General features: G+C 41.7%; 1 protein-coding gene across 5 annotated transcripts; it reads right to left on the bottom strand.

The window, feature by feature from the left end:
• Positions 1-210: 210 nt before the first annotated feature.
• On the bottom strand, positions 211-20,973 carry SLC3A1 (solute carrier family 3 member 1). 5 transcript variants are annotated; one of them, XM_056488787.1, is made up of 13 exons: positions 20,827-20,858; positions 19,994-20,053; positions 14,867-15,054; positions 12,266-12,732; positions 11,371-11,550; positions 10,287-10,441; positions 9,123-9,248; positions 6,763-6,882; positions 5,927-6,051; positions 4,594-4,792; positions 3,721-3,867; positions 1,585-1,701; positions 211-779 (listed from the first exon to the last, which is right to left on the bottom strand). In XM_056488787.1, exons 3-13 carry the CDS (start codon positions 15,001-15,003, stop codon positions 339-341), a joined length of 2,214 nt encoding a protein of 737 aa, XP_056344762.1. In that variant the 5' UTR covers positions 15,004-15,054; positions 19,994-20,053; positions 20,827-20,858; the 3' UTR covers positions 211-338. The 5 variants fall into 5 exon arrangements, with proteins under 5 accessions (XP_056344762.1, XP_056344758.1, XP_056344760.1 ...); XM_056488783.1 differs by lacking the exon at positions 19,994-20,053 and having other exon boundaries at positions 20,827-20,973; XM_056488785.1 differs by lacking the exon at positions 14,867-15,054 and having other exon boundaries at positions 20,827-20,967.
• Between the last annotated feature and the right edge of the window lie 275 nt (positions 20,974-21,248).

Consider the following 21,248-nt stretch of genomic DNA (forward strand, 5'->3'; position numbering starts at 1 on the left):
GCTTGGGGTTCCACAGGAGCACTCACAGACCAGCAACCTCCAGGGTCAGCACTCAGAAAGCAACTGCTCCCTCTCCTCCCAAAAACGCATGCTTAAACAGGACAGTTTTTAATAACAGATTTACTTTTCTTCTCCACAGACCCTAAGGGGGAGTTCATACCATTCTTTTTCCTTTTCATCACAAATACAGATACAAGACAATTATGTATCTGATTTTTCAGGACATTTATTTTGTACACAAAGTTTTAAAAGCCAAAGAAAACTGAGTATTTTTAGCATTTCCCTGAAAATAATATCTTCTAATTTAACACGAAAGCATAGGTATTCTACTCCTCTACTTAACAGTTCATGTAGAGTAAATTGAGGGCCTTGGAATAACAAGCTTTTTCTGCCACAAAGCACTTCCCTTGAAAAGCTTCCATAGTATGAACAGGCTTTGCTGTTTTATATTCAAGGACCAGGCCTTCTCCCATTTCAGTTGTAATTAGTTTGGTATTGACCACTTTACCAGCATTGCTAAAATGGGTACTGAGTCTTATTACAGCTTCAGAGGGAAGGTTAGGAACTATGGCCTTCAGGTCTATAGTCGACCCCTGGCCAAAGTTGAGCACCATCATAAAGACTCTGTCTAGCCCATCCAGCTCCCTCACGTACACAAACACGTTACTGTCGTTCCAGATGTGGCACATCCACCCTCGGTTCAGGGGCAGCTCGTCGCTCCGCAGTGAAGTCAGCGCTCTGTACAAACTCAGGGTTGAGTTGGACCAGGTGCTCTGGATCTGCAACAGTCAGCACCAACAGGGTCAGTTCTTGGCACTGCAGGGAGGAAATGCAGCTTCCTTCTCACACCCACTCAGGCTGCTGAGAACCTGCCTATCGGAATTCCATCCTGACAATTATCCCTCTTCAAATCTGTCTGCAAATTTCACTGACAAACTGCTTTTCCTCATGCACCTCCTTGGCATGTGTGGAGTGGCAGACACAGAGTTTATTAAGTATAACAGTTCCCCAGCACTAATGTGATTGCTTCCTCCCACAGCTTGCTTTCAGTACTGTTGATTCAGGAGAAAGCCAGAGCCATTCAAAGCTTGACACTGAATCTTTTTCATTGAGTCCAGTCTACTGCAGTCACAGGGTTCATTTCACGTTTTATATTTCTGCTATCTTAGGGTTTTTTCTGCCTTCAATTTTGGTCAGCACTGTAGGTCAGCAAAATTTGTTTGATTCACTGCTCTACTTATGTTAGAGTTGGTCTATGTCAAGTTCTTGTTACAAAGCCAGTGCTTTCTATAGCAATAGAAATGAGGAAAAAGAGACCAGTTCTCAATGTAGTATCAAAAGGATTAAATGCCAAATTGCCACATCAACATCATAATTGTAGCTGCTCTGCTTAAATGAATATAGATGGAAGTAGGCTGCTTGTTGTGATTTCCTTTTCTAAAAAAACTTGTGAGGATTCAGTGCTTTTTTTTCCCCTTGAGTTTGTTCCCACTGCCAATGCTCACTACTAAAAGGAAGCCAGAGCAAAATAGATACATTAAAATATTTTGAGACCATTAGTTTTTCACACGTGTAGATACCTACTTCCACATTTACACTTTGGTAGTCGGAGTTAACAGGTAACCAGCTGCTGTTGCCTTCAGTAAAACCAGCATTAACTTCTCCATCCCACTGCATGGGGGATTTCTCTGGGAGGGTCACCTAGAAAATAAAGTGGTGATTACCATATTAAAAATTATTCTTTGAGTAGCATGTTCTCTCAATTCCCAAATTATCTCCCATTCAGTATTGCTTTCTTCGGTTTAAGTTAAAATTTAATGAAGATGTAATAGTGGTCCAAATCTAAGGAGAAAATGAGAACCAATACATCTCCTGAAATGGAGGGGAGGAGATCATCTCAGATACAGACAGCATTGCTGGGTAAAACATGGAATTGCGAAATGACTCTTACTAGAGTTGTCATCCTTTGCAACAGATGGTTGGATAAAAGTTTGCTGATGACAGCCAGGATATTCTGATAAATATCTAGACATGCAGAGAATGAACTTGTAAGGTATTGAGTCCTTAGAAGAGATGTCGTAAAAATAACAGTAAACAACAAGTAACTGCTGTTCAATGTCTGTTCTTTTGTAAGTATTGCACTTTTCACCCCAGCACTCTTCAAGCTTACATTTGCAAGGGCTACAATTTTGACAGGACTGTTTGTATTAGAAAGGTAAAATTATTATTTGCAGGTGCAAAACTATTGAAAACCAGCTTTTAGCTGATTAAAAAGTGTCGATGTAAAAAAAGTCTGAAGTTTTCATTTTGAAGAATTCAGAAAAATTCTGAAAAAGCTTCCTCATTGTTACTGAAGAGCTGCCAAAAGATCTGACACTTAAATTTAATGATATAAGAGGGCATAAAATATTTTGCACATACTTTGAGTGTTTGTTTTCCATGAAAACTGTTTTTCATATAAAGGACACTTTTCAATACAATCTGTCAGAGCAGCAGCTTAACAAAAGAAATTGTCACTTTGCTTTGTGACATTATAAATAATGGGTTTCTCCTTTTTAGCATATTCTGAAAAGCAGGGGAAAAAAAATCCTAAGTTTTCAACACTGGTAACACTGCCTCTCATCTTTACCTCTCTCAGTGTCTCCTGAAGTGTTTGAAATGCTGGGGCTAAAGCCTGTATCATCCTGAGCAAATACTCTCCATCTTCCTAAGAAACCCATTAATCAGGGAACTTTCTCCAGACAGAGTGAAGGGTGGGCTTGCATTTGTTCCAAAGCCCTGAGCCACAGGGTAGCCACTAAAAGAGAGTGAACCGTGAGGAGCTCAGGGTGAGCCACTTTTCTTAAGAGAATCGCTCTATCAGCTGTAATCAGCAGCAGCAAGAAAATGCAGGAGATACTTTGACCTAGGGTTTTCTCAGAGGAAATGAGATTTCCTTTTAAATCAGAGAATCATTTCCTCGCATCTGAATCAGACAAATCTGGAAATGATCCTGTGCTTCAAGTACCTCTTTCCCTTTGATACAAAGCTAGCCAATGTCATTTCTAACATTGCCAGAGGCTCCTCACTCTCTAACAGGATTTCCACAAGGAAAGCAGCATCTGCCATAGGACCATGTTGGGAGGGTGCCTCAGATATGGTGAGGAGAGGCAGGGATGAGCTGTTCCTATTTGGGATAGACTATGCATGATGACAAAAAGCCATTTCTGCTTGCCACCAGGCAGCCTCCCCTTTGTGCAGATCCCTTTTTCTGACACTCATGACAGAACCGTGACTTCCTTTAAATAACAGCCAGGAACTAATGGACCCTGGCACACTGATGAGGGCACGTCCATGGGAGGAAGAAGATGGCTCTATTCCTCTCCCCTCATATGTCTGCAGAACACCTCTCCTAATCCCTGGCCAGGCCCAGTGCTGGCACTTGCTGTCCTTTCTGCTGAAGCAACACTGCTGGAAACCTTCAAGACTGATCCAGAGAAAGAGAAATCAGCATCCATAACTGAAGTCTACCAGTTCAGACACACATCAAAGCCTTGATTCTGGTCTCTGGCCTGGCCATTTCCACATGCTCTACAGAGGTTTGTAATGAGGAACACAGAAAACCATTTAAGCAGTGAGAAATACTGGGTTTGGTTAAAAAAAACAAAAGTTATTGTGTTTTTGAATGTTATGTTACTTGGAACTAAACAACAAGAGGACCAGAGTTTGCTTTTCACTTACATTTTCTGATGCAATGTTCTCCATGCCTATTTCTTCACCATAGTAAGTTACAGGAGTGCCAGGGAGGGTTAAAAGCAGCATGTTCATGACATTGATGTACTCCTTCCCAATCCGAGTTGAAACCCGAGCAGCATTAGGGCTTCCAACCTGAATAAAACATCATTCTGTTAAACACATTATAAAATTTCATGCATATGTGAAACTAATGAACTAATTTAACAAGTTAGTAAATGTTTTGGGCGTTTTTTCTTTCCTTTCCAGGTCCATTATCTTTATCTTAATGCCATTACAAACTTCTGTCACAAAAAATGTGAAGTTCTGCCAGCAGCGCATGAGGCAGACGTGAGGAAGGGATGACAAATAACTCTCCCTGCTTACAGTTCTCTGCTATTTTCTCTCCTGTATGAGGATTGCTCTGCTTGTTTTGAAGAGATCCTTTGCACATTCCAATCATGTTTCCTAGCAAAAGAGGAGCAATGTTTTAAGTTAACTGCCCTCCACTGCCTGCTCTGCTCTGCCCTGGCCCCGGGCGGGTTCCAGAATCCATTGCAGTGAGTCAGTTTATGGTCAAAGATAATTATCCCAATTCCACTCTCACTGAGGGTTTAGCCATTGGAGACACTGAGGGAGAGGCATGATCATAAATTCCCTTCTGTCATCCTTGCATGGGGAGTGGAAGTGTTACTGAAGGGCAGGAGAGCCAGACAGTGCCAAGGACTCAAAGTACAGCAGCTGAGAGTTTTCACAAGGACAGCAACTGTAGCTCAGCCATGGGCCCAGGCTGCTGCTGGTCCCACTGAAATCTGTTTTTGTGTGGTTTCTGTCACCTACAAGAACAAGCCCTTCCTATGAGAGTAGGTCTAGAGCTCTTACTGCCCAGTTTGGCCATTTTCCTGCAGGCATGTTTTTCATCCACAAGTCGACAGCTTCAAAAATACTGTTGCCCGATAGATTCTTCATGTTAATTAGGTTGAAATTGAAGGGAAAATCTGCTTCTTGAATAAAAGACGTTCCATAATACATCATTGTTGCTTCAATGTCATCCTTTTCATTATCATCAGAACCCATAAATCTACAAAGAAGTACACAAATGCTTTTTTGGCTCATTTTTGTTACACAGAACAGAATAAAGCTAGAAAAGGTTGGACACAGAGCATTAAGAATTATGTTCACTTCCCCCTCCCCATCAAAAAAAAGATTAATACAGAGAAACTATATTTTCTAAGGCAGACAAGGAATCAAGGAGAAATATTTCTTGGAAGTTGCTGGAGAAAAACCTACAAGAGTCAACACAAGGCTGAAGTATGTGACTGAAGTTTTATCTTTCTGAATCCAGGTCCACACAGTCCACACCAGCAATTTCCACGCTTTCCTTCCCAGAAGAGGATCTGGGGTCCCCCAAGCTGACCATGAGCCATCAATGTGCCCTTGAAGGTGGCTCATGACATCCTGGGCTGCATTAGAAGGACTGCTGCCAGAAGTGAGGGGGTAATCCTTCCCCTTTAGTCTGCTACCGAGGCCATTAGGGAATGAAATATCTCTCCCAGGAGGAAAGGAGTGGGGCTGTTTAGCCCGGGGAAGGGAAGCCTCAGGGGAATCTCATCCATGTATTGAAGGGAGGGTGCAAAGGTGACAGAGCCAGGCTTTTTTCAGTGGTGCCCAGGGCCAGGGCCAGAGGCAATGGGCACAAACTGAAACACCAGCCAGGGTGACTGAGCCCTGGCACTGGTTTTCCAGGGAGGTTGTAGAGTCCCCATTATTGGAAATGTTCAAAAGCCATCTGGACAAGTTCCCTGGGCAACTGGCTCCAGGTGGCCCTAAAAAGTAGGGCGTTGGGACCAGAGAACTTCAGGAGGTCCCTTCCAAATTCAACCATTCTTTGATTTTAACACTCTCTGACTGTGTGTCTCACTTGAACTGCACTATTAAAACTAAAGAACAAATCAGGCACAGGATTGATAAATTAGTGTCTATGTGATTAGAATGGTTTCCTCTTCTGCTTAGCTTTATACAGTCCATAGATGGAGCAGAGCTAACAGGGCCAATTCCTTTCTGCATACACTGGGGAAGAGACACTATAGCCTATGCACTGCTATCTGCACTGGAGGATTTGCATTTCTGTGTTGTATTATGTTATTAAAAAACATTTTATTGCTAGCAAGAGGGAGATGAATATTAGAAAAAACTGGGCAGCTGTGCTGGTTACCTGTATCTGCCAGGCTCTCTGCTGAACTCATTCATGGTGTGACGGAAGCTGCGGACGATGTCATGCAAACCAACTTGTGTGGTGGTGTAGTCATGGTAGAGCTGGGAATAGGCTGTGATACTCTCCTTAAAGCAGGGTATAGTACTTCACATTAGTTAACCAATGTTTTACGTTTCAGAATTCTCCAAATTCCTCCCATTCTTTCCTGAGACAGTGCACCAGCTCATTAATTTTTACTGAAATATTGAGTTCAGCATGCTAACACTAACAGCACAGAGTTGAACTGCACTTGAGGAACTCTGGAGCAGCAGAGAACAGATAATTTTGGATCCCATCCTTCAGCAGGGAAAGCCCACCCACAGCACTAACCAACAGAGCCCATGTGGAGCAGTGAGCAGAGCAGGTGCTGTGGCCCCAGACTAGGCTGGAAAGATGGACAGTGCCTGGGTACAGTAACACAACACCACCACCAACTGGAGCTGGCCAGCAGTCTGTGATTCCCAGCTCCACAGGAGAACAGTGTCTCACTGCTGGCACTACCTGGGGACATCACCAAATTCACTATCAGAGCAAAAGCAAGTAACATAACCAGCAGTGAATGTGTCTGGTCTCCTCTCATTGTGACACTATTGCAGTGTATGTTTGTTATGCTCCAGCTCTTACTGGGGCTTCCTGGTGCTGAGTGCTCTTTGTGCAGAGTGCCCAGGACCCACCCGCCTTCCAAGGCTGACTTGATTTTCCTACAGCCACAATTAAGACCCAAAAGAGTCAAACCAGGCACTCTTGTGTCCACAGGAAAAGCAGGAAAGCAAGCAAAGACAGAACATATACATTACTCCATTCTGAGACTTGTTCACTAGAGGCTCGTCTCGGAGATGTGTTGCTTCTAAGAGAAATTTAACAGTGCTGAAACTTAATCCATCAACTCCTTTGCCAAGCCAAAATTTTATAATATCCTAGATAAAAGCAAAAATTGGAGAGTCAGAATGAGCCCACCCTGTTTAAAATAATATACTCTTAAAAAGAAAACCAAACTTGTAAGGAGGTGTTTATACATAACAAATCATTTTTTGAATTTTCTGCTTCAATTTTTTCTAGAAGCTAAAGTGAATCATGTTGATCTAGAATCAAATTAATAGCTAAATAAAGTATGTCTTACTATTTCATAGATACAAAAAAAGAGAAAGACTGGTCTCTAACTTCTCCCATAATTCAGGAGACCAAAGCCAGGGCATGACTTGCTAAAAGCTGTTTCTAATTTCATCCATCAACACAACTGGGCTCATGCTAGGTGCTGTTGTTGATGAATGCTCGTCATAGCTGCACACAATTAGAACATTGATTCAAATATGCAGGAATATGTTGTTCTGCACAAACCTTGTGCCACCAATTTTCTTTTAAACAATAGAGCTCTTAAAACATTTGTTCTCTCATATTTGACTGATGTAAATTTGTTTATTTTATTTTCAATTATTTGTTGACTTGCAGGAACATAAGAAATTATTATCCAACAATAACAAATGCTATTTATTTGAAATTTCACGATCAAATTCCAGTGTTAGTCACTATTAGTAAAATTATATCCTACTTCACTAACTATATTACTACAGTTTTAATTGCACTGGTTTTAACAAAAAGCTCCAAAATTCAGTCCCTCTTTAGTGTTTTCTACAAATGTCCTTTTAGTTGTGATAATTGTCTTCATCTGAGAAAAAATTGTTTTTTATATATTTTTTAAAAGATGTCTATTGACTTGCTTTTTAAAAACATATGAAGTACACTTATCTGAACAGGCTGCAGTAGAATTAGTCCACACTCAAGCTGTACAGATTTTTGTTTGGCAAATAAAGACTCTGCCTCGCTGAGCTGCACTTTCTCCTAGCACCATTCTGAAAGCAGCAGCTCTTAACATGGTGCCTGTCCAATACCGAATCTTCCCAAAAAAGTTCATGCTTTTACCTGTGCTCAGCACAAAAGCAAGCCTGGGTATCAGCACTGCAAACATCAAGCACTGAGTGTTTCTCACGGGCACCAATCTACTTCTATTTATACAAGAAAGCCACAACATGCTGATAGCTGAGTTTGCTTGTTCTTGGGTGCCCTTGTGATGCTGAACCAAAGACTTGAGCTTCTCTGCAAAAGTCCATTTGCTTCCTGCTCAGTTCTCCTAACCTTCTGGAACAGGATTTTGAATTAAAATGCTAGACAAAATTATTCTTTAACACGATGTTCATACACATTTACCAAGGTTGGTGTTGCCAGGACAAACTTTCCAGCTTTCATGTTTTTTGGTTGGTTGGTTGGTTGGGGTTTTTTTGCATAGGAAATGCAGCATCTCTTTGCTACTGGAGTTTCGATAATTCAGGTATCATTTTTTAAAGTAATTAACCAGGATCATTAAAAAGCCTGTGCAGTGCTATGGCGAAACACAGGTGCAAATGGCAAGATGTGGCATTAAGGGAAGTAAAAGACACAGAGAGGCTCCTGGCAGCTCTTCAAGGACCAGTCTCAAAGGCAGTCTCTTTGCACGCTTGAGTGAAAAGCTATGACCTGACGTGTTTTGCTTCAAGCTCATGCAGCACCCACGTGGAGAGGGGAGAGGCCCCACAGAGACCATCCCAAGAGGATGGGCAGCTGTGAAGAACAGCGCCAAAGAAATGCACCACAATTCAACAGTACAAAGTAGCAAACGCTTAGGAGTCAATTAAACACATTAACTACCTGTATTACCAGCTGAGGGATAAATTACAGAAAGGGGGAAAAAGAAGCAGCAGTTACCAGGCTCCCCATATTCAGGCCTATATCCCCATATTTTAATGAATTCCACATTGTCTGCTAGGAAACAGTGTGGACAGGAAGGAGATTCCATCCCAACAGAACCATCACCGTCACTGTGAAAACACTCACTTTCCCCCTGGAAAGTCATCGGATATGCAGACAGATCGAAACTCACTATCTCCCCTTACCCACAAGCCCAGGCATTCCTTGTAGTTCCAATCAGCACATCAGCACCACCTCTGCTTTCCAGAAAATGCAAACATCTCTCTGCTAAACAAGGTGCCATCCCTCCATTTGACTGGCTCTTTGTATCAACAGAGATAAAAACTTCTCTGCACTTGAGTAAGTCAGCTCTGCACAGGCTTCACTGCAAGAGCTGCTTTGCTGTGGGCTCAACAGCAGTGGGTTTCATACTTACATGGATTTCTTGTTGAACAGCAGGGCTGCGAAAATTTAAGTCTGGCTGTTCCTTCCCAAACTGATGGAAATAACATTGCTTCCTCACGTCGTCAAACTGCCAGCTGGAATTCCCAAAGACACTCACCTGCGCAGCCAAGGGAGAGAGAGACAATCAGAACTACTAACTAAACAAACATTTCCTCCTGTGCATAGATAAATTGTGGGGCATTACAAGCATAAAGTAAAGCACAAAACGCCTAATCAGTGGACTGCATTTTGAACAGATTTTGGTACTTATGGTTTTCATTTATTTTTGCCACTAATTGTGCTCCCTTTAGTTGTACTTTCCCACATGTATTTTTTGTTCAGTGTTGTGGAATTTGAAGATCTTTTATTAAGTTAACTTCATTGGGAATTATCTGGAATAGAAGGGAAAACATGGGTGGAAACGTTTATTTTGGAATTGCTTCTCCTAAAACTTAATAAAAATAGCTTTAGTTAACTTAGAGCTTTCTGCAATTTAGTATTATCCCTTTGAAGGGCCAACAACAGTCAGCAAGTTAAAAATGTCAAACTTTATCACCATCTCTGTAATAAAAGATTCCAAATGCAAAGACAATTCTTAAGACTGTTAAGTTTAAAGAGAAATTATGCAAATTGGTACAAAATATTAATTCCACCTTGAGTTATTAGAACATACAAATTCCTAATCATGCACCTACTAGTTCAAATCTAATATAAATCTATTTGAAGCAGGCAACACACTTTCTGGCCTGATCACTTTCCAGAAAAAAGGAAAAAAGCCAAGATCACATTGTTTTGTTTCCTTCCCCACCAACTATTATTTCAGAGGACCTGACACACAGTTTCTAGAGCAGGATACCCATACACAGAAGGGGGCATGTGTGAACAACTTGGGCACAACCTTATTTTTCTGTATGTGTTTGTTTCATGAATAAAGATTTAACACTGAGGTAAAGAAACAAAAGTAATTTTTATAATTCCACTTGAAGTAGGAACTTTTCCAGTGACCCCCCAATCTGCACTAGCTCATGTAGTAACTTCAGTTTGTACCTCTCACCAGCCATTTATAACCCTGTGTACATTGGGACAATCATGCTACAGCTGCTTTTGCTCTGTGGCATCCAGCCTGGGAGGTGTGTGTGTCCCTTCCCGTGTTTACCCAGTTGTTGGGAGGGATGACTGAGCCAGCAGCCTGCATGCAGTCCTGCCAGATGTAGTAGTCCGTGTACTTCCCAGTCCGATTGCGGCTCAGCTGAAACCACTGGTGTTTGTTGCTTGTGTGGTTTGGTATTAAATCCATTATCACCTTTAGCCCTTTAAAATTAAAAAAAATAAAAATAAAAAAAACATAAAAAAACCTACCACATTCCCCCTCCCCGCCATCCCCCCAAACTACAGCATTACATTTAGCCTTTTAAGACAATGTTTGTATTTTTTCTAAATGCAGTATCAGAGACTCTCATATGCCATAGGTCTGGTGAAGGAGGGGGCAAAAAAACCCCACTAAAAGTAGCAGACTACCAAAACAGTTAGACATGACTGGTGTTTGCAAGTAGCTGGAACACAGCTTGGGAGGAAAAGAAGGGTGAAAAAAAAAATCAGAACAGATTTCTGCTGCTATGAACCACTTCACTAACTCTGACTTCATCATCTGTCTCACACCTCTCAGGTGAGAAAGGCAATTCACCAACGAACACACATTCTTCATCACTCTTCCTAAAGACCAGGCATTTTATTGAAACCTCAAATGCTCTCAGTCTGGCAAACCATTTTCTGTTCAGCTTAACAGCTGTAATAAGAAATACCTGAGCGAACACTTGGTGTGAGGCATGAACAGACCAAAGCAAGGATGCAAGGGCAGGAAGGAAAAGTGTGTTCCCTCATGTTCAGTCAGACAGAACTGCACCTGAGCTGGATCCCAGCCTTCCAGTGAAGAGAGAGGGCTCAGGGAGCATGGATGGGTGCCAGCCCACCACCCACAAACACCCTCCTTGCAGAGGACATGCAGCCACCCTCGCTGCTGCTGTAGGTCCCTGTGCCCTCTGTCCTGCTGTCAGCACTGCCCAGAACCAAAGGGCAGCAAACAGCAATGACAGAGCTCACACTGCTGGGAGCTTGTACCTTTTGCTGGCACCTCCAGCTGCTCCTGCTCAGTCCCACCATGGGGACTGCCAGGTGCACAAACTGAAGTCTCTATAAGGTCCATCTTTTTAACAGTTACTTTGCTTAGAGGTGCAGGTTACCTTTGTCATGTATGGCTGCAACCAGATTCTCAAAATCTTTCATTGATCCAAAAATGGGATCAATGTCATAAAAGTCTTCAGCTCCATATCCAAGGTCTTTTAAAGGGGACTTAAAGAAAGAGGTGATCCAGATGGTTTTTATATTCAAATATGTAATATGGTCCAGTTTTTCTTGGATACCTATTAAAAAAAAAAAAAAAAAAAAAGGACATCATCTGTTCAGAAAAAAAAAATAGTTTTGTTTGTACACTTTGTACACAGGTTCCTTAATCTTCCTGACATGTTACTATGGTATGCAACTACATCTTCTACCCTTCACTTGCCAGTACTGTACAGTGTGGCTATCACTTCTTGTTCAGAAATGCATAGTCCATTTTGGTGTTGAGTCTTCCTTTTCTGCAGGGCAGTCTCAGCTCAGCTACTGATAAGTGGTATTGCTTCCTTGCTACCAGGTACTCCACGCATTCTTACGAGCTGATAACACTTAGACCATGAAGAAAACAAAAAGTAACACATCTTTCTCCCCTCTTTGTCAGTTTTAGTTTTCCTCAGGAAGAGCAGCCACCAAATATGACCGGGTGCTCAGCACCACTCATCCTCCTGACTGCCCTCAGTTTTGTGGAGGTATCTGACTCTGGTAGCAGCTGTGCTGCTGTTTGCTTTCAGCACCATCTCTCAACCTCCTTTCTAATTCCAGGCTGACTTAATTTGAGCAAGCAGCTCCTGGATTTATTCATGACAATGTGAGTTGCTATTAATGTTGTCTGACAACTTTTCTTACTTCTCTCCATTAAGGTGGCTTTGTCAATTGGACTGCACTTTTCCACTGCTTTTGTTTTTTATATACACTCATACACACATAACTGTTACACAGCAAGAATGAAAACTGACCCACCTTTCAGATCCCCGTTCCCATCCATGTTGCTGTCCTTGAAGGAACGAGGATAGATCTGATAAATAGGACTAGCCTGCCACCAGTCCAGGCACTTTGGAGAGAGAGCAATGATGGCAATCGTAGCACACACAAGAGCAATGGAACCAGCAATTATGAGCCAGAAGAGGATCTCCCTGGTGACTCTGTAGCGGGCTTGGCTGGAGAACTGCAGCAACACTTCCTTTGGCATCCCAGCATAAGGCTTCAACACGGTCTCCTCCACAGCCACTGGGTCCATATCAACACTGCACGTTTTTGGCACTTCTTCTTGGCTACTGCTGTCCGTCTCCTTGCCCTCCAAAGCCTCATGTTGAACAAATCCATTGTTCTCCACACCTGCCTTCTCACTCAGCTCCATGGGTAAGCTCCTAGCTTCCACCTCAACTGGTTTACTTGACAGGTCTTGTCCTGGAGATTGGCCACAGCACCTTTGTTCAGTGAAATGAGAACCAGTGCAATTAGCTATTCTGGGTTGATAATCAATCCTGACCAACTGGTCAAAGTTCAAAAAGGGACAAAAAGGGCAAAGGGCTCATGACTTTCTGCATATTCAGCATCTTCGTCAAGATAACAAAATGCTACAAGAAAGGACAATCCTCCTGGAGAGTAAAGCCTATTATTAGTACCAGATGAGCACAGTTATGTTTATTCTTGCTCTCTCCAGTGCATCTCACTTCCCTTCCACAGCAGGGGGAAATTCAGGTTTTACCACTATCAGATCTAATAAATATGCAGCCTTCCAGACTGGTGATAGTCTCCTCTGCCTGAAGCAGTCCAAATATGGGTAATTTAAATAGGGACAGCAAGAGAACGAAGCATTGGCAACCACTGGCCCAAATGCAACAACACAAACTAAGAAGAAAAGGTTCAAAGGCTGGTTGTTCATCTTTTTCACGGTTTAACTCACCCCCCCAGCCCACCCCCAGCTCCCAAGCACTAACAACTCCTGTTGTACATACCGATCCGGCGGCTCACTGCTGGGTATGTGGAATGGATTGCTACGCCCACAGCCAGCCCCGGGGCAGGACAGAATAGCTCTGCACAGGCACATGCAAAACTCAAGAGAAAAACCCACTACCCACTATTAAAATCCATCCACCCGTTAAAAAAAAAAAAAAAGTTTAAAATAACCTTTCCCTTCTCCATCTTTCTTCCCTTTTTTACTCCTCTAGGCAGGAAAAAGCATTGCCTAAAGTCTGCACAAACATGCACATCTGTACATATCTGTGTGCCCTAAGCCACAAGTATCTGAAGTCAGCATCAAGACATCCCTTCCCACCAGTGCCCCCTACCCAGAATACCAAAGGACACACAAAGCAATACAGATTTGACAAGGAGCTGCCCTATCACCTGTAAAAGTGAACTCCTACCTCTGACCATAGGGTCAGGGTCCTAAGGAAGCTCAAGAACAGACAACACAGTGGAGACAAGGTTGGGTTGTGACTCAAAAGAAGTGTTTATATTTGCCTCAAAACACGAAAGAGGTTTATAATCTACGGATTGTAAAAAGTCCAGTATGCAATACTCAAATTACTCAAAAACGTGTTATTTCTTCAGTAGCTGAGCTAAGAATAGGTATTTGATGCTGACAGATTTAATCCTTGCTCTTCCTAACAGCAGTGCCTGGCAGCCACCTCAGCCTGTGCACTGTCAGGCAGCTGCGGGAGCATCCGAGATAACAGCTGTGGTGTCAGCACCTGCAATTCTGTACTACCAGGAAATCCAGAAGTGAGAAATTATTTGACACAGTTTCACTCCCATTTAATGACTTTGCAGTCTTAACATCATCATATTAGTAAGCTGTAAAAGTTTCCAGGCAGACACTGTGCACTCGGGGTGTACACTTGCATTCAGCACAATGCCAGTGACTCCTCACTCCATTTCAATTGTTTCATTTCAACAACTTAACTTGCAATTTAAGTAGAAAATGTGTAAAAACAGAATTTTTTTTTTGACTGCATCAATTACACCTCAAGACCTGGTACTCCCCAGCTTTCTTTTCCTTCCCCACGCCCCGCCCAAAACTCAGAGGTTTAAAAGTGCCAGTATCTTCCCACATACACAAAAGCTCCCTCAGAGGTAAGAGCAAATGATGGCCAAAACACAGCCATCTGCCACAGATGCATGGGTCACATAAGCCAAGGAGACTCAGGACAGCCAGGTGCAGTGTATTACACCTACCAATACTGCTGAAATCAAACAGGGGAAACTAGTTCCAAGTGAATATTTCAGCTCCCTCCCATCTCTTTTCTCTAAGCCAGCAAACTTTCCAATGATGATTGCCTGTGTGGACAGGTTTACTTGATCCAAGGACACAGGCAGCTTACCCTTGACTCATACTTTTACAACTGATAAAGGCCAATTTAGCCTAGCAGTATCTCACTACTCAGAAGCTGCCACTGCTCTCTGTATGCATGGTTGGGAAACCATTCCTTTCTCCTTATTAAAGCATCTTTCGGGAGCAGCCTGCTCTGTGAATCCTGCTGTGCTAAAGCCTTGCCTTCAAAAGAGCCCCTCGTGTCCTAATGTAATCCCCAAGCAACATTAAAGGCTTATTTATACCTTAAGTAGAGCAGATCGTGTCTTAATTGCAAGCGTCTGGGTGAAAAGAGGAGGATTATAGTGCTCTGGTAGATAAATGCAGCACGCAGGAGGCGTGGCCATGGATAGGTGAAACCAGATGAATCCATGTGCGCCATCTCCGCTGGCTGCAGGGCACGCAAAGATGCAGTGACACAATCACTGTGAGCCTGAAACACAACATAAGCCATGCTGGAAATGACCCAGTGGCAGTGCTGCTGAACACACAGAGTCAACGCTGCAGTCACACCTCACACAGCTCCACCTTGCTCCCTGAGAAGAGTTGAAGCACAAGCAGGTACCAGCGGAACACAGGTACACTTAGACACATGGGCCTTAAATCCTAAAAATTCTTCAGGAAAGCTTGGAGAAAATATACAGCCAAGGAGCTTAAAATAGATCTGGATGATCAACTACCACAGACCCAGGAGAACAAACCCAAGAATCTGGTATTGTCTCCTAGATTATTTTCCTCACAGACTAAAAATAAAATCACACAGGTATTTTGTTGTTATTATAGACCTATTTTTTCCCCTCTCCTCATCCTGAGGAGTTGCTTGCCTTAAAATTATTTGATAAAGGAATAACATAAACTTCATCTTAGAAAGGCAGATCACCAACAATTCCCACTGAGCTTTAACTTTTCCCTTTTAAAATATATTTTATGTATGCAGGCATTATGCATCTGGCTTGCTCTCAAGGAATTCTTAAATGGTTCCCTCCTGAGCTATTTTACAGTTTAGCAGGAGTAACTAGCCAGTGCAACTGTGTTAGCAGAACCCACTGAAAGGCATTAAGTAGTAAAGAAAACACTTCATATTCTGTGCCAGTTACTCTGTTTACCTCAGGGTTAGGTAGGGAAACAAAACCAATCTGTATGTGGGCAGTAATAGCTGCTATCTCCACACAGATTGCCATGGTTATTTCTATAAGATGGAGGGGTTAATTTTCACAAGTATTTCTTATATATAATTATTTAGATGCACTGACTGACTTAGTCATCTACTGTTTGATGCTCTACAAATGCCAAGTAGCTTGCCAGTTCCTCAATACCACACATATTACACCAAAAACCATGCAGAGGGGTGATTATGCACCCTAATGTGCTAAGTGTAGGAAGACATTTATTGTTAAAAAGTTCCCTTGCTTTATGCTTTTTCATTAAAAGGTTTGTTGCCACTGGAACTGGTCTGACATAATGCACTTTAAATATAACCTCATTATTTACAAAATCAGGGCCAAATTTACAGATATGTAAAAAAGGCAGACACCTCAGCAGTGGTTTTACCTCAGCAGCTCCCACAAGACTGATGGATAATCTGACCTTTACAGCTACCTTTCACTCAGCCCTAAGAAAATCCTCCCTTGACCTGGAGGGCAGCTGTCAAGAGAGAGAAGGTCTAGGGGAACAAGTTTCTGACACAGTATCTTTTACCATGAGCATATCTGAAGTTTCTGCCATCAGCCTGAAGTCCTGGGGGGGGGGTTAAAATGTAATTTTAACAGGACACCATGACAGTGTTTGGTGGGGGTTTTGTTACTTTTTTAGTGCTCTTAGTCCACCAATGGACTATGTGATTAAAGGTTAATGTCATTATAAACGCTGCAATTAGCTACTGCTTGGCTCATGTAACATATCAGGGGTAGGTTTCAGGGGAAGGAGGCACCCGGCCCCTGCCCCCTACGGCTGATCAGCAAGGCTGGCTTCTCCCACTATTTCTCATGAAAACAATTATCCACTAATTCCTACTGCTACCATAGCTGCAAGAACAAGAGCATGCAGCACTGACTCCTCTGGATGCTTCCCCCACAGAGGGTCAAACACTGCATACAATCCACAGAAAAACAAACTCCAGCTTTGTTGCCTCTCCAGGAAGCAGCTCAATTTATACTCTCTCCTTAATGGCATTCATCTGCCCCATTTCTGTCCTAGATGACAGCTTCCAAAGGATTTTCTTTTCCAGCCTACTCCTCAAAACCTTTCCCAGCAAGAGACCCAAACCTTGCTCTTCTCCCTGTAGGAGCTAGAGAGGTTCAGCATGGTATTAAATCATGGCAGGCTGTAACTCAAGAGTGACCACCTTGTGTTTACTGAAACATCCCTGAAGTGGGAGCAATATAGACAGCACAACCAGGCATCCCAACAGGAAGCCAAGGAGAAGTTAAAAAAAAAAAATAAAATGGCATCACGCTACATCACTATCACATCCATCCTTTGGGTTACCAGCAAGACAGCACCCCAAAACCTACATCTGCCTTTGCCAGAGCTTGTCTCTGAGAACGATTTACATCCACTGAATAGGAATCTGAGGAGAAGGTTTTGGTCTGTGGAGCACAAAACACGTCCTAGTGTGGAAGGATGAAGGATTTATTGGCAGGAGCTGTCAGGCAACAGCTGTCACTACATGAGCATACCTACTGCCATACAAGATGTACAGCTTTTCACAGCACCTCAGCTTCCCCACCTGCAGGAATTACCAGTATCACAGATATATATGGTACTCCATATAAATTTACTCCTTTTCCCTGTCTCTCTCAGTGCATCAAGACAGGTCTTCCTGCAAACAATTTGCTTTTTCATTCTGACCAACAGTTCATGGATTCCACATCAGACTGTCAACAGTCCAGCAGCAGTAACGTATGTAAAAATCAGTGTGAGCATCTGAAGTGAAACCAAAGAACTGAAAGCACAGGTTCTGTAAAGAAACCCCAAACCAACTAAAATCCTATTCTTCAATTCAGGACCTAGCACACTGCGCAGCAACAGCTAGCACATGCAAGGGTCTGTACTTAGGGAAATGGCTCCCTGACCAGCACAGATTAGACCTCTCTACCAAGAAAACATTCCACAACTACAAGAAGTATTTTCTAGATACACCATTCAGTGTGGACACAGGTAGCAGAACTTCACCTTAACTTCATATTCACCTGAATGTACAACTGAAACTGAAGATGTTCTTTACTTACTGTAAGTTAGAAGAACTGCTGAACTCTAAGAACTACCCTCTTAAACACTGCCTAAAACAAGCCTTGTTTTGGAACTGTCTGGCATTCAAGGATCCAGTCATGTGGGTGAAAGCACCACTTGGTGCAAGGTGAAGAAAGTATCACCTGCAGCAAATACCAGCCTTTCCATTTTGAACTTCATGAATCCATGGAACGGTGTGGGCTCTTCAGTGCCAGATCTCACACTGGGTTATCTGCATAAAATAGTTCTGGCACCTCGTTTGTTTATGTAAGTGAACCAGAGAAAAACAATCCCAGATCCTGCAAGCATTCACATAGTGCATTTAAATGCCCTGCTCCATTCTCTCTACTCAAACAGAGAAGTGATTAAGTATCACACATAGACATTCCCCACTCCAAGGATAATCAAAGCACCTTTCTGCTCTTCATTCCATATACATAAGGCAGCCTCTCACAGCTCTCATGCTGCTAGCTCTGCTATGCTCTCTGGGAGTCTCTTGTATCAAGTACAGGAGAGCACTGGTTTTATTCTGAATGGAAGCCTTGCTTGCATTTCGAAGACACATCTTTCAAATATTTGAATACTGCAGGCTGAACTGGAAGACAGTTGTACATCATCTTCAATGATCTTCAGTGATAACAAAATACCCATTTGGTACATATTTTTCTCCTTTCCCTTCATTCAATACAAAATCTTTTATTTAAGGTCATTCAAAGCATAGGGGCTACTAAGATCTTATGAGAAATTACATTAAAGATATAACTTTGTTGGTTTTTGGTGGATTTTTTCAGTTTACAGAAACAGCACTTGAAATATGGAAACAGCTCGTAAAGCAGTTGCTGCAATTACTCCCAGGCTTGGACCTCTGGTTTTTTTTTAATAAATAGTGTGTAAAGTTAAATGCAATAACCATAATCTCTGAAGCAACAGCATGGAACTTCCTACATATTTTTAAGGTAAGGACAAGCAGGAATGATTAACGTAAAATATATTTTACCATTTTAAAATTTCACAGCCAGCATAATGTAAAAAGTACAGAGAGCAGAGACTGAGAAGTTCTTGTAAAGCACAACACTTTCAAACATTGTGATACTTGTTTGCTTTAGCAGAGTATTTCTAAAAACTATCTCCTTCCAAAGTAAATACAGATTTATTGGAGTTGGAAAAAGCATTTTGTTTTCACTTCATATATTTTCTGCTCCCAGAGCTGAAATATTATTATTTAAAGCACACTAGGGAAACATATCTGCTTTACATACCCAAGCCAAAATCCTTTTTGTACCATTAAAAATTAGATGCGTTTATGAAGATGACCATTGGATAAAGGATCACATCAACCAGTTTCCCCTAATAACAACAAATTAAATAATGTAAATTATTTGAAGATTAGGCAGGTATCTAACCTGCCAAACAAAATAAAAAAATATTTACAGAATTAATTTGATGGGAACGGTGTTAAGCTTCCTTACAAAAATAATGGGAAATATTATTAACTTCATTAATGCAATTTAAATATGCATTTAACTTCAAAGTTAATATGCATTTACTTCTAAATTTCCAACTAACTTCTAAACGTAGGATATTTAGTAATCTACATGCTCACTCCCCAGAGAAGTAGTTAAAATACATCAGTATAGTATTTTCACTGCAGTTTCTCTTTTTGCACATTTAAAAAAAAAGATAATTCAGGGCTTTTTGAGAAAATAGAACAGTCTTGCAAGGAATATAACATACACAAATATTTTTGGTTTTCTTTGTAAGTCCTGGACACTAACTTCCAAGAGCAGTGTTTATCTCACAGCAGAGAATTTTCCTTCTACAAACTTCTGTCCAATTTCTTTCACTTAAGCATTGCAGCTCTTTCAAAACGATAAAGGCAGAACACATTTGGTCATTTTCTGACAAAACCTTGCACATAAGTTCTCTGAACATTTGTTCAAAAATATCCCTTATCTACCAAACATATCCCAAAAGCCACCTGAAAAAGGCTAGAAAAATCCATATTTCTATATTTAAAGATGAGACAAACTTCCAGCATCTCCTCAGGAGTCTCATGAATTGGATTCCAGCTTTTTAAAGGTCAAGGGCAGGGTCCCTACAACACTAAACACTATTGCACCATTAACTTCCCCACAACTCACCTTAGATTCCAGAAGTCTGAGAAAGCAGAAAACCAGGGTCCAAGTTACTTCTGAAGCAGACTTCACATAACAAGAAAAATTATACCCAACAAGACTGAATTAGTTGCCACAAGTCTTTAGAATGGGTATTCATTCCTACTACAGTGTTCTTGGTTCTTTACTGGGAAGGATAACTGCTTTCAAAGAAAGATTACCTAACAGATGGCAAATGCCCATTTTTTTCTCCTATCAGCCCATCCCCACGACCTGAACCCTTATCAGTCTTTGTTAGGTTTAAAAGCAGGTGCTGATGCAATCATTAGTTGATGTTAATTCAGCCACTAATCTCAGCAATCACTAATCAGCACATGAAGGACTTTTTCTCTGAAAATTCCCAGTCAAGCTGCACATAGACAAATAAGGAAAGCCAAGGGCAGAATTAGAAAGAAGATCTCAGTAATCCCAGTCAGTCTTTAAATCCAGACATCATAACAAAGGAGAACTTTTAAGATTTTTGAAGAAGGAAATGTAGTCTTTGGGAGAACGATCTAAGCACAGCAGCACTGGTGAAGTGATAGAGTGAATGATGGAAATGAGAGATAAGCACCAACAGAGAGGTGAACACAAACAGGAGGAACAGTCATGCTAAAATTCAAAAGTTGCTGGGGTTTTGATCAACAGAGAAGCAATCAGGTAGAAACACGAGACAGCACAAACCAAGCAGAGCTACATCACGTCTGTACATCAACAGCCCAAACAAACAACAGGCAGGGCAAATTCACATTGGCACACAGAGAAAACAGCTTACAAAGACATGAGAGGTGGAGCCCCAGCTGCATAAATTGCATACTTACTTGGATTGGGCTGCATAAATTCAGTGACTTTGAGTCCTTTCTTGTGGTTTTGTCAAATTGCCTTCATCTCTGGGAGTATCCCATGGAGTTGCTTACCTGCAGCAGTGCAGCTCCCTCCAACTTCATTTTCAGTTTAGAGCTAAAACAGAACTATAAAGAGCCAAAAGCAACAAGGCCTTCAGATAATCCTCAAGCCAACGAACTGCAAATTAGTTAATGATTAAAAACTGCTTAGCATTATGGCATTTTTTTGCCATTATAGGCCTATACCTAATGATAGGCAGCATTGCTTTTAGCTTCATCTTCCAGAGGTAAAAGTTGCCTACTACAGTTTGGTTCAATGCTGTAACTAATCTCGAGTTCCTATTGCTTTTGATTTTCACTGAAAATGCCAAAGAAAAATGACTGGTTTTCTGGGGCTA

Source organism: Oenanthe melanoleuca, chromosome 3, assembly GCF_029582105.1.
Source record: "Oenanthe melanoleuca isolate GR-GAL-2019-014 chromosome 3, OMel1.0, whole genome shotgun sequence".
Lineage (NCBI taxonomy): Eukaryota > Metazoa > Chordata > Aves > Passeriformes > Muscicapidae > Oenanthe > Oenanthe melanoleuca.